Source organism: Protopterus annectens, chromosome 2.part0 (genome assembly GCF_019279795.1).
Source record: "Protopterus annectens isolate FY-2018-M chromosome 2.part0, PAN1.0, whole genome shotgun sequence".
In the NCBI taxonomy this organism is placed as follows: Eukaryota; Metazoa; Chordata; order Ceratodontiformes; family Protopteridae; genus Protopterus; species Protopterus annectens.
In genome coordinates this window covers 70,609,713-70,635,745 of record NC_056728.1, presented here as the reverse complement: position 1 = coordinate 70,635,745, position 26,033 = coordinate 70,609,713, and the positions used below count along the sequence as shown (strand labels likewise).

The window sequence follows — 26,033 nt, the reverse complement described above, 5'->3', positions numbered from 1 at the left end:
TGTGATTGTTTTCTGCCAGACATTGTCGATATTATAATACTTAAAAAGATTTTGTTTGCACTGCATGCACTGAAATGTTTTTTCCCAGGCCTCTGCTGAAAAAGGGCCTTTGTGACTAATTGGACTTCCCCAGTCAATAAATGTAAAACAGAACACTTTATTTTTATTTATATTCTTACGTTTTTCAAAGCAACAGAAAGCATTGTTATTTAACTTATTAAGAGGGACACAGGGTGGTCTATAAGCCTGGGACCAAAGGCAGCTTAGGTTTTTTAAAAAGCCAATCCTGGTTGCTGAACCTGGTGGGCTTCTATGAACATGTCACTGCTGAATTAGACTTGGAAAAATTGGATTGTACTGCCAAAGCCACTGATGATATCCCACATTCTGACATCATAAATAAGCTAATCAAACTAAATGCAAACCTCTGTGTTACCCAATGGGCAGTAAACTGGCTAACTGATAGAAACCAGTGTAGGAGGCACACTATCTTCTAAAAAAGTAGTTACCAGCAGTGGTGTCCCTCCATGAATCAGTCCCAGGATCACTTCTTGATATTTACTTTATGTCAAGGCTAACAACAAAGGTCTACAGATGACAGTTTGCAGATGACCGCAAACTTGGAGCTGTCATTAACTTGACATCTAACTTCCAAATTTTTAAAGGGGACTAACACACACCAGTTAGTCCCAGCACAACAGACTAAAACTAAATGCCAAACAATGCAGCACTATGTCATTTAGCAAAACTTGGCACTCATGAATGTACAACATACATGACATCCTTTGAAAGCTGACTCAGCCATTAGGAACCTGGGCACTCCACTTATCCAATTTTGTATGGAAATCCTTTTATCTTGCCAAACTAATCAAAAGGGCTATTTATTACAGATCTAAAGAAGCTATAATACTTTTCTACTACTACCTGATCAGGGTCATAATAAGACTATTATGGCACCTTTGGTATGTACCCATCTAAACATATGACCAGCATAACAGACAGTAGCATTTCTTGCTAAGACAATCAAGGGCATGTCTTCTGTAAATTATCCAGAGTACCTTAACTCATTCCCTTCAATACAGCTCTGGAAATATACACTGTAACTTCCAAGGGGCGTAGCCTAACTTTTTGATACAATCAAATTATGCCCTCACCTTTCAAACAAATGTTCATATCTCTGGAAACATAGGGGTTACTAAAGAATTATAAATGGCAAACTCTTCAGCACAAACTATTTTATAGTGAAAGTATTCCTTAGGCTCTAGGTCTTGAACTGAATTTTATAAGTCATAAAGGACACAGTAAATACGTTTGTAATATTTTGTAAACAACTTATCTCAGCAACCACGAATGGTGCACACGTACTCTTGCAGCATTTTGTTCATCCAGCTGAGAGCTTTCATACGAGGCTAAGCAATTCTGTCTGTGCTAGCTGGCTGCTGAAATATTTAGAACATGAAATTTATTACAAGATGATGATTATTATATGAATAACATATTGGGCATATGGGGAGGCACAGTGGTTAACGCGGTTGCCTCACAGCAAGACATTCGCTGGTTCGATTCTTGGCTGGGGTGCCTTCTGCGTGGAGTTTGCATGTTCTCCCTGCATTTGTGTGGGTTTCCTCCGGGTACTCTGGTTTCCTCCCACATTCTAAAGACATGCATCCAGAGCGTTTCTTCCCAAGCCTCCTCTGAAAATAGGCTTTGTCCTAGTCGGACTTTCCCGGTCAACAAATGTTAAAATAAAATAAATAAATCAAACAATTAAGATCTCTTTACCTGTACTAGAAAGAATCAATACAGTTTGCTGTCACTGTGCAAGTTTAAAGACAAAATACTTTATATGCAGAGTGGTTTTGGAATTATTGATCCAAATATGAATATGCATTACTGACAGCTGCAGGTGTCACTAGGATGCAACTGTAGAGACACCTGGAGGTGTCACTAGGCTGGAATGAGTTAAAACAGCTCTTTACCTTTTCGGTTTCCTACAGACTTTAAGAAGTGATTTCTGTCTAGCCTAAAGAGGGTCTATATTAGATCAGTGAACGCTTAAACAAGTGAACGCTGATTGATCGACCTTATTTTAGCGAAAGTTAAAAACATCGAAGCAACAGAAACTCACATTTTTTCCTAGGGAAAGAATTTGGTTGTCCGTTTCTGTTGCTTCAGTATTTTCAGTGCTGTGGTGGAAAGTTACGGGTCAGATTCAGGTAAGTGTGCGATTGTGTGGATGAGAGTGTTAGGGTGGGTTAGGTGAGTTAGGATTACGGCTCGGGTTAGGTATGTGTGTGATTGTGTGGACGTGAAGGTTAGGGCGGGTTTAGGTGAGTTAGGAAGCAGGTGAGGTGAGTGTGCGATAGTAACGGACCTTAGGGTTAAGGTTTGGGTTAAGGTAAGTGGATAGTTAGTGGTGTGAGCATAATTTAGTGTAGGGTTAGATGTCAGATTTTAGGTGTATGTGTGGATTTCTGTTTGTTTGGTGTGCTTGTGTTGTGTGTATGTGTTTTGGATCAGAGATTTTTTTCCCTAGGGAAAAAATCGCTGATCTGACAGTTCGAGATTGTAAGCTTTCTCTTACATAAGGTCGATCAATCAGCGTTCGCTGATCTAATACAGACCCCCTAAAGAACCCTGAAGGATCCAGTCCTATGCAACCTCCTGGATACCTGCAAAAGTAATAATGTCCACAACACCTGCTGAAGAGATCTTAACTTCTACCAAACATAAACAAGACCTGCTGGTGAGACAAATATATAACCCAGAGAATCCCTCTTTTATGGAATACACTTCCTTTGGATGTAAATCAAAGCAGTTCCCTGGCCTTCCTTAAGCACAATCTGGACGAATAGATAGGCAATCAAATAACCTTTGGGTCAGGATCTTCAAGTCCTCATTGAAAGGGGTCAAAATTAAGCATAAATTACTCATGTCAATGGGTACCTATAATTTAGGACATTGGAGATAGGTTACTAATGGCACTCTGTACCAATAGAAGAGTACTGACCTATAACATATGAAAATGCAATTAAGGTTTAACTGCAACCCTGTAAATGCAAACCAACAGACACTCTACTAAATGCAAGATAGATAGAATACTATAAAATCATCTATGTTTTGTATCAATAGTACATACAGTGTCAAACAGATTTGTAAGTACCAAGTCTTAACTGAGAATTTAAAACAAGCAAAATTTTAAAACAAGCAAAAATGGAAAGAAAACTTGAGACAGGGTATTTTCTCAAAAAAAGGAAGCTATTGCATTTGGAAATGTCAAAAGGATGAACAAGACAAGTGACAAAAATGCAGAAGATACAGTTTATGGATGTGGGTGGCAGAAATGACACAGGTGATATGGATTCTAATGAAAAAAATTACAAAAAGAGGACATCGACTCATCTAGGAAGTAAGGATTAGACAGCCAAAGCCAAAGTACTCTTTAATATAAACAGCATACAACTCCACAGTTTAGAGGTTTTCCCCTTAACCAAACTTCTTCAGAACTGGTTAAGACGAAAGCACTAAACTGTGGACTTGTATGCTGTTTATATTAAAGAGTACTTTGGCTGTCTAACCGGTGATTTTTTGTTTTTTATTGGATTTTTATCTACTGGTGCTGGTTTTGGTCTGAGTTTTACTTTGGTTTAATCAAACAATTATTGTATTACACAACTAAAACCAGTTTCCTTCCGAACTTGAACTGTGATGCACACAATGATTTCCTACCTCAATAAATTGACGCTGATTGCGCAGCTGTTTCTCCATTGCTTGGATTTGCTGCTTAAGATCAGTGCTTTCAGTTCTCCATTCATTCTCCAGCTGCTGGTTCTTGCTAACATGCTCTTCCAACTCCACTTCCAGAACTTTAAGTTGAGAAAGAAGGCTTGATCGATCTTTCTCACCCTGGCATTGCAGCTCCAGCTTCTCTTGAGCTAATTGTTCTACCTCTTTTAACAAACCTGAAGTCAGTGAAAAAGATCCACAGGTTCAGACCAGGGAAAGCATTTAACTACTGGTATTATATGCAATAAGCAGAAACACCACTACATATAATTTCTTTAGCAGAATAACACAAAACTACTCAATTTACAATGTTAAAAAAGTAGATGTATTTCAAGGTCAGCAGAGGTAACAATTTACTTTGAACAGCAATTACTGTTTTAATGCAGTTTATTCAGGAAAAAAAAGATGCACTAATAACTCATTCAAAAAAAGCAGTGTGCCATGAGTAGTCAGGCAGTTATAAGTACAAACAGAACTCAAAAGGAGTTAGGGTAATGCAGAAGATTAAGATTCACCACAAAAAATAAAATTAATATAAAAATGCCATGGAAAGAAATGGAAAAACGGTTCTCAACCAAGCCACCTTGATAAATGTTGAGCAATGACAGGAACAGGAAAATTACTGACACTAGAAGCATATGCAGGCATTTATGTACACTTCCAAGAAAGATATGAACAGCTCTCCAAATATATCAAGAAAATGAGAAAATATCAAAATGTTATATGAGGTTTAGACACATTCCCCACTGTACTATACCATAACCACCCATTTAAAGTTTCTATAACAGTCAAAGAAGACAAAAATGTATTTTATTTATTTATTTTATTTTACATTTGTTGCCAGGGTTGGTCCGACTGGATACATGACCATTTTCGGCGGAGACCCGGGGAAAAAAGCTCCAGAGGTAGATACAAAAGAAAACATACATAGTACAACTTAAGAACATTAACAGACTCTATAATAAACAAGTATATTAAACAATCACCCAACTTGAGAGATTAACTGGTAACTTACAATACAATATATTACAGGTAGTGAAATAAATAGAACACAAATATAACTAAATTATTAGTCAGGCTTGGAGCAAGGACAAAGCCAGTGAGACCTGAAATACTGCTTAAGACTTTCCTTGAATAGAGGTAGGGATGCCTCTAAAGTAATGTTAGCAGGTAGGGAGTTCCAAGTTTTAACTGCAGAACTGGCAAACAGAGAATATCCGTCCGAATTGTTGGCTTTGACAGTTTGCACTACAAAGTCTATTGGATGAGCAGAAAGGTCTGGGGTTACAGTAGGGGTAGATAATGTGCCTAAGAGCAGGTGTATTATCAGGATGGTAAAGTATCTCACGGGTTACTATAAGTTGGTTTTACTGAATTAACCTGGGTAGTTCTAGCCAGCCTAGATTATTTAGGTTTATACAATGGTGAGTTCTACAGGGTAGGCCAGTAGCAAATCTGGCAATGTGATTGTAGCAGCTGGAGAGTTTGTTAAGATCAGTTTTGTTTAGGTTGATAAGTAGAGGGGGGGGCATAGAAAAGGGTAGAGAGTAGATGAGAGCAGGCAATGGTAGTTCTGGCAGTTGTGGTAAGGAATGGTTTAATCCTATATAGGGAACCAAGTTTTTATTAATGGTTTTAATAGTTTTACTTATGTGCATATCAAACTTAAGATTGTTATCTATGGTAACACCTAGGAGCTTTGTACAGACATCTGGGGAGATCACGTCCTTATTGTTAGAAATAATGGAGAAGGATAATTCTTTGGACTTATGGCTGGAGGGAAAAAGTAGTAGTTTTGTTGGGGATTATAACCAGTCGACAATTAGAAAGACAAGTTTCAGTTCTGTTAAAGATATCCTGAGTTAATGCTTGAAGTTCTGTCTGGGAGGAGGCAGAGCAGATCAAGGTAGAGTCATCTGCATGCTGAATGCAAATTGCTTTAGGGATGACAGAGTGCAAATCGTTGATGAAAATGGAGAGCAAAATGGGGCCTAGAATGGACCCTTGGGGGACACCCAAGGTGTTAGGTAGGAGGCTGGATAATTTATTCTGCCAAAGAACAGCTTGCTGTCTGTCATTCAAATATGACTGGAACCAGTGGAGGGAGTGGATGTCTAAGGAAATTGTTTTCAGGGTATAGATGAGAAGTTGGTGGTTAACCATGTCAAAAGCCTTTGAGAGATCCAAGAAAAGAGCTGAGGATAATTTATTACTGTTTCTGTTATGATTAATAGCACTGGAAATTGAGAGAAGGGCTGAGGTGGTGCTATGGTGTGGCCTAAAGCCATGCTGCGAGTTGGCCAATATCATGTTTTGGATTAGATAGTGAAGTAACTGTTTATGGATGCACTTTTCCATAATTTTAGCTATTGGCGACAGGATGGCTATCGGTCTGAAGTTAGACAGTTCAGTAGAACTACCACCTTTATGAAGGGGTATAACATGAGATATTTTCCAAATGGACGGGACTGTGCCTTCTGATATGGTGCGATTGATGAGGATGGAGATGGGATATGCAATAGCATCTGCTGCTTTCCGCAGATAATCAGCAGAGAGAAGATCAGTAGCTAGTGTTGTGGGTTTTAATTTTTTGATTAGTGTACAAATAAAAGATGTGGTGACTGGTTGGAAGCAGAAGGAATGCTGGGTAGTGGGACTGGAATCAAGTGAGTTAGGGGAATGTTGGGTTAAGTTGGTCAGCTAGGGAATGGACAGTTCCTGTAAAGAAACTGTTGAAGGGCAGAAAAACAACTGCCTCAGTTATTACTGAACTGAGTATCAATATTTATAAAGCAGATAGCTCACTGCAGTAGTGCTTATCTGATGACACATTTGAAGCTTAACAAAAGGCAAAATCCACACCGAGTAACCATTTCTTTTAAAACAAGTTTATCAAATTGTCACTTAAGACATAGGTAAACGTACCTAAATAAAAAGAAAACAAACCATGTTACTTTTTTATATTTACCTACATTACATTTTCTTTCTTTTTATGTAATATTAGACTGATAATAATTATATTGCTTAATTCCTGAAAATTATTCTGCAGGTATCGCTCCCACAATTTCCATTTATTTCTATGTAATTTGTTCCTTCCCTTTTCTAAAGATCCAGATTTAATGAGAATTGCTTCCATGTTCAGAACATTAACAGTAATTGGGAACATCATGAATGAGGACACTGGAAAGAAATCTCTCCAAGACTTAACTGTCTTGCAGTTACCATATCTGATTATAGCAAATTACCACAAACCATTTCTTTCATGTAGCCGCAGTGGTGCAGCGGTAGTGATGTTGCTTCACAGCAAGAGGTTCTCCCGTTCGATTCTCGGCTGGAGTGTGGGGAGTGTCTTCTGTGTGGAGTCTGCATGTCCTCCCCGCGGTTGGGTGGGCGTTCGAAAGACATGCGTAAATGGGCGTGCCTTCGTTGAAGGTTGAATGTCGAACTGGCACCTCGGCGTTCATGAAAAATCTACTGCCAATCATTAGCAGACCGGAGTTCCGCTGTGGTGACCCCTAACCGGGAAAAGCTGAAAGACAAACAACCACCACAAACCATTTCATAAAAACAGTAGAACATGCAACACAAAACAAAGATGAAAGTCAAAAAGCAAATTTTAAACATTAGTGTGTTTTTAACACACATTATAAAATGCACAAGAATACTAAAAGATGCCATACAATTGTGTGCATTAAAACTGGAAGCCTGCCTCTCAAACAAACCAAACATGATCACCAAAACAGTGACTTCAATGATGAAAAAAGAGAGCTGCCATGTCAAATACTACCAAACAAGGTAAAAGACAATTTTGAAGTATGCAATGAAGTCTTTGGATTAAAACCAGTTTATGAATAAATGTGTGAAAACTAAAGATAGATGTCTTCTGGGACAACATGTCAGAAAAAAAACACTATCTGCTAAAGGATATACATTAAAAAGTCATTTATCAGGGGGTACTTCCAAATAAGCAATTACTGTAGCTTCAAGAAAATAGAAGTGTTCTTACCATATCTACTGATATACAAAGGGATCTTACTTCATGGATCAAATAACGGATTCATTAGCTTTATCAAATATAATAGGACAACCTCTTTCTTAGAAGCTCCTGCACTCAAGAAGTCCATGAGCCCCGTACTGCAACATGCCATGATGTCATTTGCAGATTACATAAGTGTGCCCAGACCCTAAACCTGTAAATATGTACTAAATCATGGAAGTACATCAAACCATTTTTAGGTGGATTGGTAAATGCATTTGTTTGTCATCATGGGGCATCTGGCTTTTGGAAGCTGCAGCTGTCAAAGTGCTTCCCATAGAAGAGTGTCTGCTGGCACTTACATGGCTAACTCTACTTGCCCGATATAAAAAGAACTCAAAATAGCCAGAGTTGAGCATAGAGACTATCCATGCTTAAGGAAACAAAAGGATGGTAGTATTAGGGACTAAACAAGAAGGGTCACCTCTTTAAGACTGTATCTGTTATTACATATAATAGATAAAACTATATTAGAAATAATAAACCATCTATTATATTTAATAATACGGAACTTCATGGGTCAATGACTAGGATGAGAGCAATGCAGTAAACCCACCATAATGGAAGGAGCAGGAGAGCAGCCAAAAGATCCAAAAACAGAAGGCAAAGTCATGAAGTACAGTTATACCAAAGGAAATCTGATTCCCCCCAACTTTAGTTTGAATAATAATATTCCACAAAGATGCAAAATGGGGAGAACATGATCATGGTAAAGGTGTCTACACTGGAGATGCTTCTGAAGCAACAACTGGAAACAGCAGACACTCTCCTGCAGGATGCACTTTTGAATTTTTAAATTCCCCAATGGTCTTGATGTTAATGATTCATTTTATGTGGAATCTGTTGATTTTTTTAAAAAGGATGGAGTTGGGAGTTTTTCACTGGAGATGCTTCTGAAGCAACAACTGGAAACAGCAGACACTCTCCTGCGGGATGCACTTTTGAATTTTTAAATTCCCCAATGGTCTTGATGTTAATGATTCATTTTATGTGGAATCTGTTGATTTTTTTAAAAAGGATGGAGTTGGGAGTTTTTCACTGGAGATGCTTCTGAAGCAACAACTGGAAACAGCAGACACTCTCCTGCGGGATGCACTTTTGAATTTTTAAATTCCCCAATGGTCTTGATGTTAATGATTCATTTTATGTGGAATCTGTTGATTTTTTAAAAAGGATGGAGTTGGGAGTTTTTCACATGTTGATGGAAAACAAATTAGGACTCAACAGCTCAACTCTAAATTAAGGCATTTGGATCAACTTATTTCCAAGCATTTACATGCCATCATGTGAGACTGGGAACTACATACCCTTCTTATGAATTTACACTGAGGAGCCCTTACCAATGTGAAGAGTGGGAAAAAGAAAATAAAGACCAACTGGCTTATAGGGAGGGCTCTACTTTTCCTCTTCCTATTTCTCGTTTTCAGAATTGTGTGCCGATTCACCATGAGGATACTGCTTTTTTTGCTAATGTCTCCAGCACTGTTAGTGGAAATTCTCAGTCAGCTCCTGCTGGTGAAAGTTTTTTTTTACTGCCAATCTCCTCAGGGGTTCTGGAAATGACTGACAACCAGACTAACTCTGGTTTTCAGTCTCCGAAGGTAGTTCAATGCAGCCAGCATCTGCCTTTTGCAAGGGGCAGTTGCTCCCAACAAGGGATGGGGAGACAATATAGGTGGTGCAAGCAGTTTCACCTGTTAATGATGCTTTGACTTTGCGTTATGTGTGCATTGCAGATAACATTCTTAATTTAACTAAAGAAAGCTTTAATGATATACAGATTAATTTACTTAAAAAAGGACTTTCTTTTATTCTGAGTAGGCGAGCAAACATTTCCCATACTCTTGTCAATTTAAGACTTTTGCAGGAAGCTAAACTTACAGTGTTTATTTCACATTAAAAGGTTGAATGCACTGGTTTTTAACAGATCCATTACCTTTAATCTGCCACTTTAATCTACTACTTCAGCTTTCCAGAATCAGTGAGAAAGGGATCTTTAAATTATTAACAAACCTCAGCACAGACTTTTTTTTAACTTATCTAAAGATGAAAATAGTGGAAATCATTTATGAAAATACTGAATAGAAGGGGAACTGATATGGAACCCTGTGATATGCCTGTGGTGGTGTTGAGGAATGAGGAAGTGGCTTTTTTCCATTTTACTGCTTGTTGTCTATTAGAGAAGTAACTGGTTAACCAGTTGAGAGAGAAGGGGAATAAATTTAGATTGGAGAGCTTAGTTAGGAGAAGGATGTGAGAGATGGTGTTGAAGGCTTTTGAGAGGTCTAGGAAGAGGGTAGACACGATATGGCCAGATTCCTGAGCTATGTTAACAGTTTCAGGAAATGAGAGGAGAGCAGTGGTAGTGCTGTGGCCAGGTCTGAATCCATGTTGTGTGGGAGTGAGTAGGTAATTGTCTATACGATAGGGTAGAAGTTGTGGGTGACTACATTTTTCAAGAAGTTTAGAGATGGGGATAGGATGGCGATAGGTCGAAAGTTTGGAATATTGTTATTGTTGCTCCCATTATGATAACTGGAATTTTTTTTCAGGTAATCCTGATGTTTACGCCACTGTTGGTCCTGTTCCTAGGTTTGTGTACAAAAGATAAAATTTATTAAACAGCATGTGGAAAATGAAAATACTTTTAGAGCTAGTTCATACATTGACAAAAAACACTGGATGCACTGATGTGGTTTTGCAGTACTTACAGTTTTATTTTGGAGGGACCTAATATTTACTTTGCACATTTAAATAATGCTTTTAGGATCAACAGTTATTTTAACTGTAATGTTAGAGGTTTGGTTTATATCACTGTGTATATCACTGTTTGCTCATCTTGAGATGCATTTTATGTTGCTATGACAACACAAATTCTGTAAAAGGATTAAGAAACATTTTTTTACAAGACAAGGTCACATGACAAGAAAAATGCCTGTTCAAACAGTGTGGTTTGTACTACTTTTAAAAAATATATATTTTTTTGTTTAACAGTGAAGCTTTTGACTTAAAAAAAAACTGTTGGAAAGAAAGGAAATTTTATGGCAACTTAAACTAACAAGCAGACCAGCCTCGAGGCTTTAATGTCAACATTAATATTAAATGTTATTTTGTACTTTTAAATCCAGGCTGCTGTGTTAATTGATTTATTAACTGAATAATGGTTTTATTACGTTGTTGATTGGTTATTTGTGTGTTTAAATGTTGGAAGAAATGGTTTTATTTTACTATGAAGTCGTCACGTTAAGGACAAAAGCACTAAAATGGATTACTACTACTACTGAAAGAATTAAAACTGATTTGTAGAACTTTGCCGCCAGTTACGCTTTTTGGCTGGTGAATGTTTCAGTTATTTGAAGTGTGGAGTATATTGTAGTAGCACAAACTGAACAATCTCTTTTGCAATAGGATGGAGACTGCACCAACCATGAACGTTCCCTTATGTACACTGAATGTAAGAGAGGGGACCAGCATTCTTCCAAGGGCTGAACAGTTCACTGGAGTGACTGACTTTTGGATGATCTGATCCAGACAGAGCTACTGAATCCAAAACATAATCAGACATTTACAGCAGTGGCTGACACAATCTGTCAGCATGTTCAGTACACAAGTTATGTACAACACTTAGTGTTGCCTGTATCTATGACTCACTCAGATGTGAATCATCATGCTCTTGTTTTGAGAACACATTACACACTGTCTGCCTGAAAGAATTAGCAGGGGCTGTACAGCAAAGCAAATTTCCAAGGCCCTAAAAGTTATTACGACTGCTTGTGGCTTATGTGAAACTACAGCAAAAAACAAGAAAGCTCCCTATCCACCAGTAAAAGCATCCACTATCAAGACCTGCCACGGGTTCTGGTTCAGTTTCAGTAGTAGGACTGACACTTGGTGACTTATGGGAACTACCAAGTTGGAAACCTAAGAAACTGTGGTTGTTAACATGAAATATACAAATGTAACAAAGCCGACAACAGCTGGTACTTACAACTGTGCAGCTGAAGGAGTGTTGTACTGCATTTCCTGCTTTTGTGTTTTTGCCTCCATTCTGACAAGGCCAACAGAAGTTTCAAAGTGTCATTAAAACATCATGTTAGAAATAAAACGAATATGAGTTTTGTGCCATTGCTGTTCACTTTTAAAAAAGCACCGTAACAGTCAACCTAATAATATGAAAGTACTATTGTTTTTTTAACATTTTATTAGGCCAACACAATGAGGGCGGCCATGGTGGTGCAGCCGTTAGTGTTGTCACCTCACAGCAAGAGGTTCTCCGGTTCGATTCTCGGCTGGGGTGCCTTCTATGTGGAATCTGCATGTCCTCCCTGTGGTCGCGTGGGTTTCCTCCGGGTGCTCCGGTTTCCTCCCACATCCCGAAGACATGCTGTAGGTGGATTGGACACTCTACATTGACCCTAGGTGTGAATGTGTGCGTGTGTGCCTTCTGTGGAAGGTTGGGCGCCGGGCTGGCAACTCGACACCGTAAAACTCCACTGCCAATCATGAGCGGACAGGTGATCCGCTGTGGCGACCCCTAACCGGGAACAAACTGAAAGAAGAAGAAGATTAGGCCAACACAATAAGTAAAACATGAATACACAAACAGAAAACACCACAAGCCTGCATTATAATCACTGTGCAGTATACACTCATGTTTTCTTTGCAACAATTTTCATTCATTTCAACATTACATAAATTGCTCAATTCTTGCCTTAACCTGAAGCCTCACTCCTCTCCCACAGCATTATTCTGCATATATTTTTTCCCACAAATTCCATTTAATTCTATGAAATTTGTTCCTTCTTAACCTACAGTACAGTTGCTTTAACTTCCTCAAAGTATTCAACACTTTCATTATGGCTGGTCTAGATTTTGATTTCCTTTTTCTAGTAACTCTTTCTTTGGTTGTCAGTAACAACTCGGTCACCGACTTCCTCACAGTGCAGAATCTCAGGTCACCACATTCTAATCAGATACTGTTGAAGCTCTGTCAACGGCCAACTCCCAAATTTTCACTGAGAATTTTCTGTTTGTACAATTGCCTCGGGTCACTACGTTTGACCCAAATACTGATGAAGCTCTGCCACAACTCCCAAACATTTTCACTGAGAATTTTTCTTTGTAAAATATAAGCAAATTTAACTTGAAGAACCTTGCTGTGTATTAACTTCATCAAGTCAAATATGTGCCTGTCTGTGCTAGAAATTAACAGCCCCCCCCCCCAAACAGAGATGTCCTTGGACTTTAAGGACCACTTACTAGGCTGGCCACTGCCCTTTCCTTTGTATATGCCAGTTATTCCTGGCTAACAGGTTTCTGTATTCAGGAATGAAAGAAAATCAGTTCTACTTAGTACCTCTGCTAATTACTTTGTAATAATTTGACCCGAGGGTGGAAACCTACTACACCCTGTTTCGCTCCCCTATCCCCTCTTTACACTATTTCTGACACACACACACACACACATAACCCTACCAAACAACCTTACTATTATACAAACACTCCTGTTTCTTTTTATCTAATTCACAACTTACATTTAATCTTTTAGTACCATTCCCAACTACCTTTCTCCCTCTCGTGTTGCTTTGCTCTACATACAGTCATAGTCAAACCCCTCCATGACAACACCCATCTATTCTACACTGCATCTTCTATTTTCCCAAACAAACCCTCACTTTTTCCTATTTTACCTACATTCTAGAGAAGATACTAGGACAACTAACTCTTCCTTCATAAAAATACTCCTTACCTACCTACCCTCTATCAGATTTCAGACTTAACCACGACTAAACATCCTTCTACCCAGCGACTTCTTTTTCCTTATTGGCCCTTACGTCTCCCACTTCTTGCCAACTACAACATACAGATCCTTCTACTTAACCATGGTGCTACTCAGCTTATCCTCTAGTCTTCTCCTGCTACTGGATCATCTTTTATCATACCATGACTCTAAAATAGCTCTCAACACACCTCCAACTCTGTACCAACCACCTATTCCTCCCTACGCTTTCCACACATCACACCAAGGCTATTTAATTATGCCCCTCGCCTTTACTCCAAATATCGATGGATTTACTAATTTAAACTAAAGTCAAACCAAAATTACACTGAAAAATACCCCCCCCCCAAAAAAAAAAAAACAAGCATCAGTAATTTCCCAATATACTAATACTAAAATCCTTCCTGCAAGAGATATTCACTCTAATCCTGCCCTCACCTATCACAATGTACATCAAGACAATTCTCTTCCACACACTAACTCTACAATGGTCAACCCCAACCCTGGTAATCTAACTTTTCCTATTATAAATGTTAGAAGCATAAGAATTAAAATTGCTTAACTACACACCTGGATTACCCAATATAAGCCTGATATTCTCGCTGTAACTGAAACTTGTCTTAAACCCATCATAAAGGACTCTGAAATTACCCTTCCCCATCTATATCATCATCCATTATGACCATATAAAGAGGAAAGGTGGTGGTATTGCTTTAATATATCCCAGCTACAACCACACTTCCCCTTGCAACAAACCAATACCAAAATTCACTTTCAGCAGAGCTACTTATAACTTTTCTGAAATCAATCAATTACAAACAAATACGTACTGCTGTTCTTTACATCCCTCCTGGCGAAAACACAACCCTATTGTAAGATATCCTACACCGGGTAACCATAATTCCACAACAAATAGTACTACTATATGATGTAAATATCAATTGTTTGGACAAACGAATCCCCCTACATCTAACGTGAATTCATCTGGTTTCACACAACTAATTAATAGTCCCATAAATTATAGCGAGAAATCAAATTCCCTATTATAGTGGATCCTAGTATTGGACCCTAGCAAATGAAGTCAGACATTGTACCCGAGGAGGTGTATCAGTGATGATCTACCAGACATATCACACACCCACTTAAACAGCAGGTCCATAAAACATGCAACCTTTTCAAGTTTAACCCAGAAATGTTAACTACTAACCATGTCATCTATTAACTGGAACTTCCTAAAACTCCTCCCATTAGATGATCCTGCAAATGAATTCAATATAACTTTCCAGAATATCCTAAATAGCTTTGCACCTCATAGAAGGAAGAGACTAAAAACAAATAATGCAATTTGGCTATGTAAAAAGAGTAGAATGCTAATGCAGGATAGAGAAAAAGCATGGAAAGAATGGCAAAAACATAACACTGCAACATCTTGAAAACTGCAGAATGTTTTACAATCATACTACAAAAGCAAATAAATGAAGATGAGAAACTATGCTATAATAATTTTTCAGAATAACAGTAAACACAACCCTAAAAAATTCTGGTCAGCCATTAAAGAAATCTTGCAATTCAACCCTAACCCCTCTTCCAATAATTTATCACTTGAAATCGCAATACAATTTGACTCATTTCACAGATAGTATAGCATCACTAACCAAGAATTCCCCAACATCTAATCTTATCCCTGTCCAGCAGCCACATATCATCACAACCACTTTCACTTTCAAACCTTTGCCCACATCCGATATAAAATCACACAAACTCAAACCAAGCACTACTTCAGCTGATGACCTTCCAAGAGAATACCTTAAAATAGCAGCCAAGAGCATTGCCTACCCTTTCTGAATCCTTACAAATAGGTCAATCTAGGAATCCTATGTTCTCTCTCTGGAAAAAGTCACACATTATCTCTTTGCATAAAGGAGGAGATTCAACAGACATTAACTTTAGTACATGGATCTGGTACCTCGGCTGTTCGCCTTCAATGGATAATTAATCCAAATTACAGCCATCTTAAATACATTTCAAAAACCCTAAACCATTTGTTAACTGTCCAGTTGCTGAACACTTTCTGAATGTGCATGGAGGTAATATGTCAGATTTGTTCTATTCTGTTCTTGCTCAGCCTTTAGTAAAGAGGGGGGGGGGGTGATGTAGTTAGGAAGCTGTTAGATTTGGAAAGCAAGTTCATTTTAAATTATAGGACACTTTCACCCTGGGGTCTTAATTTAGAAGTACACTTAGTGTCATCATCTTCTTTCGTCTGTTCCTGTTAGGGGTCGCCACAGCGGATCATCTATTTCCATTTCTTCCTGTCCTCTGCATCTTGCTCTGTCACACCAACCAAGAAAGTCTGAGCAACTACATGTGGCATTTGCTGCAGGGTCAGAGGGGAAGGCTATATCAAAGCAGACTATTTCTAAGTGGATAAGCCACTGCATTTGTTTCTGCTACTTGCACCATGGTAAGCCTGTGCCCAAGGGGATCAGGTCTCATTCCACCAGGGCTGCCTCTACCTCAGCAGCTTTTCTCAGAGGGGTTCCAACCAAAGACATTCTAGAGGCTGCTACTTGGAGCTCTGTTCATACCTTCACAAAGCATTATCATTTGCCTCTCTTCTGCAAATCCAGGGCAGGCTTTGCCACTGCAGATCTGCAGGGCCTTATAGCCGCTCCTAATGCTGTTTAGTTCCATCCTCCCAACCATAGCTTTTGGATTCTACCCAAATGTAATGACTGCAACAATGAAACACGAAGAACATAGTACAGTTGTGTACACTTACCAGAAATGTAGATGTTCGAGTGTATTCACTGTTGCAGTCCGGGTTACCCACCCGCCATCCCCCTTTTCTATACCTTTTCTTTCCCTCACTATATACTAAAGCCTTTGTGGTGTATTTGCTGTTAGATGAAGGTAAAGTTTATCTTGCTAAAAGTGCATTTACATATATTTTTGTTTATATATATATATATATATATATATATATATATATATTTTGCTCCCCATTTGGGAGGGCACCTGACATCTGGGGCAAGAAAAACTGAATAAAATGGCGTTGGCTGCCTGTTTTTTACCCCTGACGTCATGGAAGAGGAGAAAGCAACCGATGCAGGACCCAAGACATTGTTATTCAGGCCGACTGAGGGCAACCTGCCAGCAGATTACCCACATGTAATGACTGCAACAGTGAAACACGGAGAACATCAGAAGCACTACACATCTCCCTTGAGCATTCTGGGGGCAAAGACAACTATGTTAGGATGCTGTTCATAAACTTCAGCTCTGCATTTAATAGGGTGGTAACAATGCAGTCGATATAAAAATTGGCACATTCAGGAATCAGTAAACATCTCTGCAACTGGATCCTGGACTTCTTGATTGAGAAACCACAAAGGGCGTTTGTTCAGGTAAGAGCACATCAAAGAAGTGTATCACGATTAACACCGGGGTTCCACAGGGATGTGTTCTCAGCCCACTGTTATTCCCCATGACTGCTATGCTAAGCACAAGTCTAACCATATTATCAAGTTTGCTGATGACACCACAGTCGTGGGGCTCATCACAAACGAGGATGAAGGGCGTACAGACAGGAGGTGGAACAAGGGGAACAACCTTGATGTGAATGATCAGGATCAATGGTGAGAGGGTTAAGAGAACACTATTCCTGGATGTACATATATCAGAGGATCTCACGTGGTTGGGAAACACCAGCCAACTCGTCAAGAAAGCACACCAATGCATCCACTGTTTAAGAAGGCTGTAAAAAGCTAAGCTTCCTCCTCATATTGTTTCCACTTTCTACAGAGGTGCAATAGAGAGCATCCTCATCTGCAACTTCACAGTGTGGTTTGGCAGATGCACAGTTACAGAAAGGAAGGCGCTACAAAGAGTGGTAAGGGTTGCAGAGAAGGTAACAGGTTCTAATCTTCCACTGATATAACATCTTTATTCTGCAAAAAGCATCCAAAATGCCACGGGACAACACACATCCTGCACATAGACTGTTTAAGCATTGGGCAGAAGATATCACAGCATTTGCTGCAGGATTACAAGATTCAGTAACAGTTTATACCATACAGTGATTAGACTTCCGAACTTGGACATTAGTCCCAAGGGTCTAGGAACATAAGTCAATTTTTATTTATTTGTGCAATAGATACTTACATATATTCCGAGTAAGTGCAATATTTATTTACTATACCTACAGTCAGTATTATTTAACGCACTCAAGTGCAATATTACATAAATAACTTAGGCATTTTAATCTGTAGTGTGTTTTGTTTTACTTTTGTTTTAGGGTAGTTAATTTAACTCAGGGGAGGGTAATTTTTTTGTATACGAGTGCTGATAAATGTCTCTGCTCTTTCTTGCGTTTATTGGGAGTAGTACTGTATTTGTTATTTATGTTTATTCCTCTACTTGTATGTGTTGTTTCACTTTCCTTTCTAATCTCAAGAATTGAGCTGATTTAGACAACTTCATTTAGGCTACATGTGTAAAGCTCTAAATGACAATAAAGTTCATTTTGACTAAAATTTCTCTAACCAGTAAATCATTGTCATGTAGCTTGCATCTTTTCTTAAGCAATGTTTTCATATTATGTCTAATTTGGTACAATTATTGAAACTATATTTTTTTTAATTATTTTTAAAGACCACAAAATTATTACTCTTAAAATGTTCTGCAATACTTTGGAGCTTTTATTCCTGGGCCTCCACTAAAAATAGGCTCCTACCCAGTTGGACATTCCCAGTAATCAAAATTCAATATATAAATAATAAATAACACTTAAGACCTTACTATGTAAAGGAAACTCAGATCCTACAACCCAGCCAAAAAGAATCACTTTCTTAGTTACTATTCTTCCCCAAAAAATTTCTGTCAAAGTACTCTGTAAAGAATCTTTAAAACATTCCAGTTCATTACACCCCCAAAAAATGTCTATATATATATATATATATATATATATATATATATATATATATATATATATATATAAATATAAAACATTTGCGATTTACAAAAATCTTCAGAGGTCTACCTGGGATATAAAAATACTTATGAAAAACAATTGATGCAAAAATCCTAAACTTTCTAGACTTTGCTGCATTCTCGAGACCCCTCGCTTTCTTTTTATTATTCTTTTGCAATTTGCCTCTCTGTTCTCTTCCTAATCTTCTCTATTCTCCTTTGGCTGATTCCTATAATTATGCAATATTTTATACAACCTACTAATTATCCGCAGTTTAATAGCATATTATACTCTGGCCTCATCTAAACATCTACAAGAGCTGGTCTTTCACTTAATACTCCCCATTCCCTTTGCTTTGCCTATACTCATCAATCCTCATGAGAAAAATTAATAACCTGCAGTCCATACTCTGGTTTAGTCTTGACTTGCTCCTAATAACTTGGATACTGTGTTAATTTCCTCCAGTACATTCCAGCCCACTCTTGCCTATTTTCCACACCTCTAACTGCATCCCTATTGGTAAATTTGTCTTTTTTTAAATTCGCACACCGTCTTAGTTCTTAAGAATAGTTTCTTATTAGTTATGGTTATTATTCAACTTATGAACATGTACCCAAAATAGTTTTTTCTCTATGCCTTGAATGCCCTCACACTTCATTATCCTTTTACACTTGGATTCATAAACTTCTGTTTCAGCTATGTATATGAACATAGCTTTAAAGTACCCCTTTAAATCAAATAGCCCTATACCAACAACTTCTATACAGAGAATCAAGCTACCCACTTAATACTTGTCTTCTTCCCCCCAAAATAAAATGCTTCATCTCATTAACACCCATCCACAGCTTCTCTATTTCATAAAAGTAATCCTTATCTTTATATAACATTTTTATTTATTCTATCTTACTAACCTTACCTGGAATCAAGACCAAAGTTTCTGAATTTGCTTCTGTCTAGTCTCTTACAGCATCCCATCTGCTGCTGCAACAGAATCCTTTTTAAGCCATACACTCAAATACATCAACTTATCAGGTCTCCATACAGAGATGTCTTGCTCAGCTAATTTATGCATGGGTGTATAAAGTTTACTGACACAGCTTGTTTTACCTTCATTCATTCATTTTTCTATATCCTTTGCTGACCACGTTAGCCCCACTAGGCTAGCAGCCTCTTTTCAGGGGAGATTAGAGGTGGTATTTACAGTATACATTTGTCATTTTCTTAGCTAATACAGAGATACATTTTTTTAATTATGCTTTAAAACTGAAATGAGTCCGTGACAATATAAAGCCATACCTGCATGGTCTTTACCATCTCCTAATAATCCAGCTACCACTGCTTTTTTCCAAGATATTGCACCACCCCCCAGTTCCGTTTTACAACATTAATAAAGCCTTCCAGAGCTTTTGTCATTCTCCCTCCTACCAACTTCCAAATTTGCAGTGGAAATTGCCTGTTCCTAGAGACTTCTCCACTGACTGATCACAAATCACTGTTTTAATTTCACAATTTGCTGTTGTAGCTATAAACTGTTGAAATGTATTTTCTACTAGCCTTGGCATGAATACGTCTTCCATAAATATTTCTACTTATGCCTTTTCTGGGCTTGCCCATTCTTCTGCTTTATACAACTTTTCATAAAGTTTCTGAAACATCTATTAATATTTCTATATAATCACTGGTTAACATTCTTGTCACACGCTCCCTAAGTCTGGCTACAATTATTTTTACTTTCCATTACTCAAGTCATTCTGTTAAAAACTATCACTCTCTAGAGTTATAAAAAATGTTCAACAGCAACCTTACCAAACTCATACACATTGCCCAAATAATACTTCTTAACCTCTTGGTGCATTTAATTTGGAAAAAAGCTTAAAATATTGTGTGTGTGTGTGGGGGGGGGGGGGGGCAAAGGCTCAAAAAGAGAGACAGATTTCAAATACTGCTCTTAAAAATTTATAAAGTTACTAGAATAACAGGGCTTGTGTTAGCATGCATTCTCTGAAGGATATGTCTTTCATCATTTGACTACATAGTCCTCCAATGTTTCATTTATTTCATATGCCTCTGAGTCCACATGATTTATTTTCCTCTAAATTACTAGAACTCTTATTTTTAAACACCTTCGAGTGTATTTGATTATTTGTCTTCAAAAATTTTGGAAGAAATATCCAGTACTAAACTGAAACTTGAATTGCCTTTTCCTTTACTGAACAGATGCAAGTTTTTTTCCCCCAGCAGAGAATTTTCTTCTTTCTTATTTACTGTTTCTTATTTACTTTCTTCAGATTTATTCTTTGTTGGCATACAGGCAGTGTAATTATAAGCTGGAAACCAAACTTTACCCCAACTGATAATCTTTACTGGTATTTTAACAATTACTCAGCTTTTTCACTGCAGGAATTCTAATCAACTTTTACTGGCATTTTAACAAACATTTCTCACTTGTTATTCATACTGCAGACACCATAAAGCATCTCTCTCTCGCTCTCTTTTCTCATGGTCTTGTCCTCTTTCTCCACAGCCTTGTCTTCATTTGGGAAAGGAGGGTCCCCTGGAACTTTAACATATGGGATCAGCTACTCAGAGCCCTGAAGGCCACAGTGGCTAAGTAACCAGTGGAGGTACATGGCTTCTTCTTCAGGCATTTACTTTCCAAGTCAATGAGAAGGGTGTTCTTGACTGGAGCAACAGTACACCCCTTGCAAGAATCTTTAATGCCACAACTGGATCGGCGGGGTGGGTTTCTGTATAGGTAGTTACAGGTAGCACGGTCACACGCTCTTCGTTTGTAGTTATCTGTAGGAATTCTCAATCCTGAAATAGTGGTCTGACTTCCTAGGACAAAAATGCTGGGAGTCAGGCTGCAAAGATATACTGGAGAAAGCATCCACCAAGGCTTCAGTAACTACAGAAATAACAATGGCTTTGGTTCCAGTATCTCTACATACCAATAAGCCTGATCCACACAGGTGCAAACCAAACCATAAACCACACTGGGTCATAAGAGAAAGTCAAAAAGTAGACTGCTTACAAAAAACGCTCCTTTTATTTTCATCAGTTTAGCACTTTCACCCTTATCTGCATGGTCTACAGGACTTCAGCAGAACTGATGCATTATGTGGAGCAGGTGGTTTACGACTGTTTTTTTTTTCCCGACACAGAAGGTATTTCGTTGGTTCGTTGCTTGTTGATGGAATGTCCAAATATTCTCTACACCTTTTTTGGAATCAGAATAGCAAGACTCCATTTTAAACAAATACTTTCTGCTATTAGGTTCTTCCCAAATAAGAATTCATCTAGTAGGGATACAGAGGATTGATTCTCTTCAGTGACTGACTTACAGGAAAGATAAAAAGGTAGTGGGTCTACAAAAGCTCATTTATCCATCTGAGTGAAAGGCTGGAATTCCTGACATCAGTGGTGGTTGTTCCAATAATGACTGCAAGTTCTTTTTGGAAAGTATAAGGTTTTGAGTCAGCTTTGTCAGCAAGCTTGATGGAGGACAAGAGGTGTGGAAACCACACAAGTTCACACTGAGGCAAGAGTTGGCCACCTCTGAAGTCTCCGGTAAGGGGCGAACTCTAATGCCTTCAGTTTTTTGACCCATAGAAGTCCTTGCATGCCAGAAAAGTCGCAGGAAAAATGATATCTAGCCGCATAGGAAATGCAGTATTCAGATGACTTCAGGTGCTTAAGTCTGGCATTTTACCTAGTTTCAATTGCAGGAATATTTAAAAGTTGCTCAAAAGGCATGGTGAAAATACCATGCAAAGCAGACACACACACATGCATGTGAATATGTGTACGTGTATATATTTTATAAATATATATATATATATATATATATATATATACATATATATATATATATATATATATACACACACAAACACGCACAAAGTTGACTTTACAAGAGAAGTATAAAATCATATTTACCAGACAAGGCAACACTTCTTGTTATGACCCAAAGGAAAGGGCCAAAATTCCATATACTGACAAAGGTAATGTACTCCTGTGTAGACTAGTATAGAGACAGAGTAATATTTTTAAGGATAGGAAAGCCGTTGTGTTTGTTTTGAGTTGCAGGTATCCTATTACTTCGTGAAATGTTTATTATGAACATTCATGGAGGAACCTGTGTATTGGCTTCATGCATAGGTAGGAAAAAAAGTTCTCTCAGAGCACTTCCAGAATCACAGTGTGAAATTGCACATGATTTCCACTGGATGGCTATTGGAGCACTGTCAAAAGCAAATTTAAACTAATATTCAGAAAACAGTGGCACCAAGTTGTTTTTACATCAGAAGTAAAAAAAAAAAAAAAAAAATAATCAAATACTTTACTAGGCTGAGGGCTTGCATAACGGTTAAGTGGTTTACCTCACAAACACAAGATACAGGTTTGATTCTCACCTTTGAGGGGAAACTGGCTAGACTTTAACGGCCTACAATGGCAGTTAGACTAGTACTCCACTATACACATTAGAAGCATCTGATATGCTGTATATGCACCAATAAATGCAATGTACTGTTGAGTAAATCAGGACTGAAGTGCACTGAAATCCTTGAGAACAGAACAGTATTACTGAGTGCATTTTAGAACAATGCATCTTACATGAGTTCCCTGAAATTTTTAATATGAGCAGTCATAAAGAGACTGACTGATGGCCTCATGCACAACAGTAGTATTTCAATGGATGTTTGGTGTCACTCAGCAACTGCACCTAGTTTCCACTGGTTAGAGCTCCACTTCTTCTGCTCAAAAGGCTGACCTAAACTATTGTCCAGAATATGTGCATTAAAATTGCTAATATACCCAGAAGAAAAAGGAAAAAAAATAACAATTGCTTTACCAGACAATGTAACATTTTTGTTACTATAAAGAAAGAGCAAAACTCCAAGTACTGATAATGGTAAAGTGCTGCCATGTAAATCAGGACTAAGATGCAGAGGAATCGATAAGGGTACTATTTCATTCTCAAGACTATTTTGTACTCGGACTTCCAAGATGGCTGCACACTGAGTAACAGCTTGTTTCTAGCTCTCCCAGTGTGAAAACAAACTCAGCAGAGAAGGCCAGTAGACTTGTGTTTATGGGTAAATTTCAGTAACTGGTTAGCAAGTGCACTGCCTGGATGGCAGGAATAAAGAAATACAGAAGACCTAAAAAAAACCACTACAAAAATTGAGGAAGAAACACTGACTGGGGAAAGTTCTGTAGGTGTTCAGCAAAAAATAATGCGACCTTCAGACATGACTTTGAATAACCTACAGGAAGATACAAGACAACTGCATACAGACCTGGTTAAAATAAACAAAACATTGATGGAGTATATCAACACAAACAACAAAAGGCTGGGAAAATGGAAAAAGCTTTAAACAAATATTCAAATGAGATAATAAAGCTGCAAAAATTAGAGGTTGAAATGAAGACAAGGCTGGCTGAATACAAGACTGCACAAGAAGAGGTGTTTCAAAAATAAAAGAATTAGAGCACTTACAGAAACCTTGAGACTTTCAGCTATACCAGAGAAACTGGGAGGAACAGGGTGCATTAATTTTATGAAAGCACAAATAAGCAACTGGATTAGTATTCCATAGTGGGAGTTGTTAGCTGAAAGGACACCGTGTGTGTATGCTCCAAACTTAGCTATAAGAGAGCAACCTAGACCTTTAAAAGTAAAGATGCAATCCTAACAGCAGAAAGAGTTGATTCTGACAAAACTATGGCAGAAGAACAAAATACTTAATGTGGGAAACCGCAGTGTGTTTGTAGAGAATGACTACTCACTGTACAGTAGGCAGAAGGGGAGTAAATTCATGCCACTAACTCAGGGAATGTATAGAAGTGGGTGAGAGATTACAACTGCTGTATTCAGCTGTCATTAAAGTATTCTTCCCTGAAGGGATAAAATCATTTTCTGATGAAGTGCATGCCAAGGAGGAAATACAAAAGTTTGTCCAACAAAAAGTGACAGAGAAAGAGATTCTGTTTCTTGTTCTTCTAGTAAGAAAGACCACAGAGAGATTGTACCTGTGAAACATTTTCCAGTACTTCAACAGAAAATGTTGGAGAGAAGGAAAGAAGCCCGAGAGTTGACTAAAAGAATCTAGAGTATGTTGGAAATGAAGCAGAGACAGGATTTGGGCGATGGAAGAGAGTAATACAAATGTGGGATTACAATGCAGTAATTACATTTATGAAATATGACAGAACAAGAAAATCTGGAAGTATTGGACTTTCAAAATTTCTTGATTTGTGGGGGAAGTATACGCCCTACTTCATGGCATTAATGTTCAGAAAAATCCTTTGGGGAGGGGAACAGAGGGGAGAAAGCTAAGTAAAGAAAACATTTTATTTTCTTAATAGTACAATGTTTGTGGTGTATGGTTTTCTTTGCATACTATTTTTAAGTGTAATGAGGATTGTAAACGTGCTGTTTCTCCTATCTTCTCTCTTTCTTCTTGTACAGTTTTGAGAAATATAGCCAATGCGATGTAAAAAAAAGCCTGTTAAAAAGGCATGACCAAGTTAAAAATTATTATTTTTTTATTCCTGCATGGGGAAATGACTATATTAAGGTCCTTAGATTGATTAATTTTAAGAGAGAGCAAGTAAATGAAAAAGAATATTGAATACTATGAGGCTTTTTTTTCGAGCAAATGCACATGTGCTTAGTAGCAATTCTGCAGCAGGTCTTGAATCTGATAAAGAGAAACAGTCCATCTGGTTCTCATGTCTCCATGGAGATAATCTGAAAGAGAGACACTGGAGACAGTCTGGTGGAAAGGGATTGGCTGAAGGAAAAGAAAAAAAACGAGAGAGAGAAATTGGCTAGGGCATAATGTTCTCCGAAAGCAACCTGAGGTTTTCCCAGCTGGGAGGGCTTTAAAGATGAGACAAAGCCAATTAGACGAATCAAAGTTTCTCAGTTTTTTTTTTTTTTTTTTGAAATGCAACAGGGATACTAATATAAACAGGTGCTTTTGTTTTTTTTTCCCCCTTTTTCTCCCTTCTTTCCTTTTCTTTGTTCAGTTTTAAGAAATGAAGGCACTGCAATGTTTACAACAAAAAAAAAAAGGGAAGAGAGGAAAGGTCTGATTAAGACAGTATGACAAAAGAAAAATCAGTGTGCTTTTTCCTCGTGCGTGCATAGGGAAATCACTGGGTTAAGACCCTAAGTGTCATTCAGTAACAAGTTTATTACAAAGCATGCAAATGAAAAAGAATACTGAATATTATAAGGATTTTTTTTCTGGCAAAAAAGGTACCCTTAATAGTTTTGTGTTTGGTTTGCATGTCCCTAGAAGACAATTTGATAAAGAGAAATGGCTTGGAGAAAGTGTTTACTGAAAGCATTAAACTGTTTTTTCAGCTGGAAGAGCTATAATGATAGACAAAATCAAACAGCACTTACCAAAAGCACAGGCTGTACTACCATGCATCTTAGCTTGACT

The 26,033-nt window shown here is 37.9% G+C and overlaps 1 protein-coding gene across 1 annotated transcript in view; it reads right to left on the bottom strand.

Moving 5' to 3' along the window:
• The window catches only part of PCNT (pericentrin), a gene marked incomplete in the record, with an annotated part of 2,997,294 nt that overhangs the window by 1,178,477 nt on the left and 1,792,784 nt on the right, over window positions 1-26,033 (bottom strand). Inside the window, 1 exon segment of the mRNA XM_044060288.1 lies at window positions 3,730-3,962. Coding sequence (XP_043916223.1) covers window positions 3,730-3,962 — 233 coding nt within the window.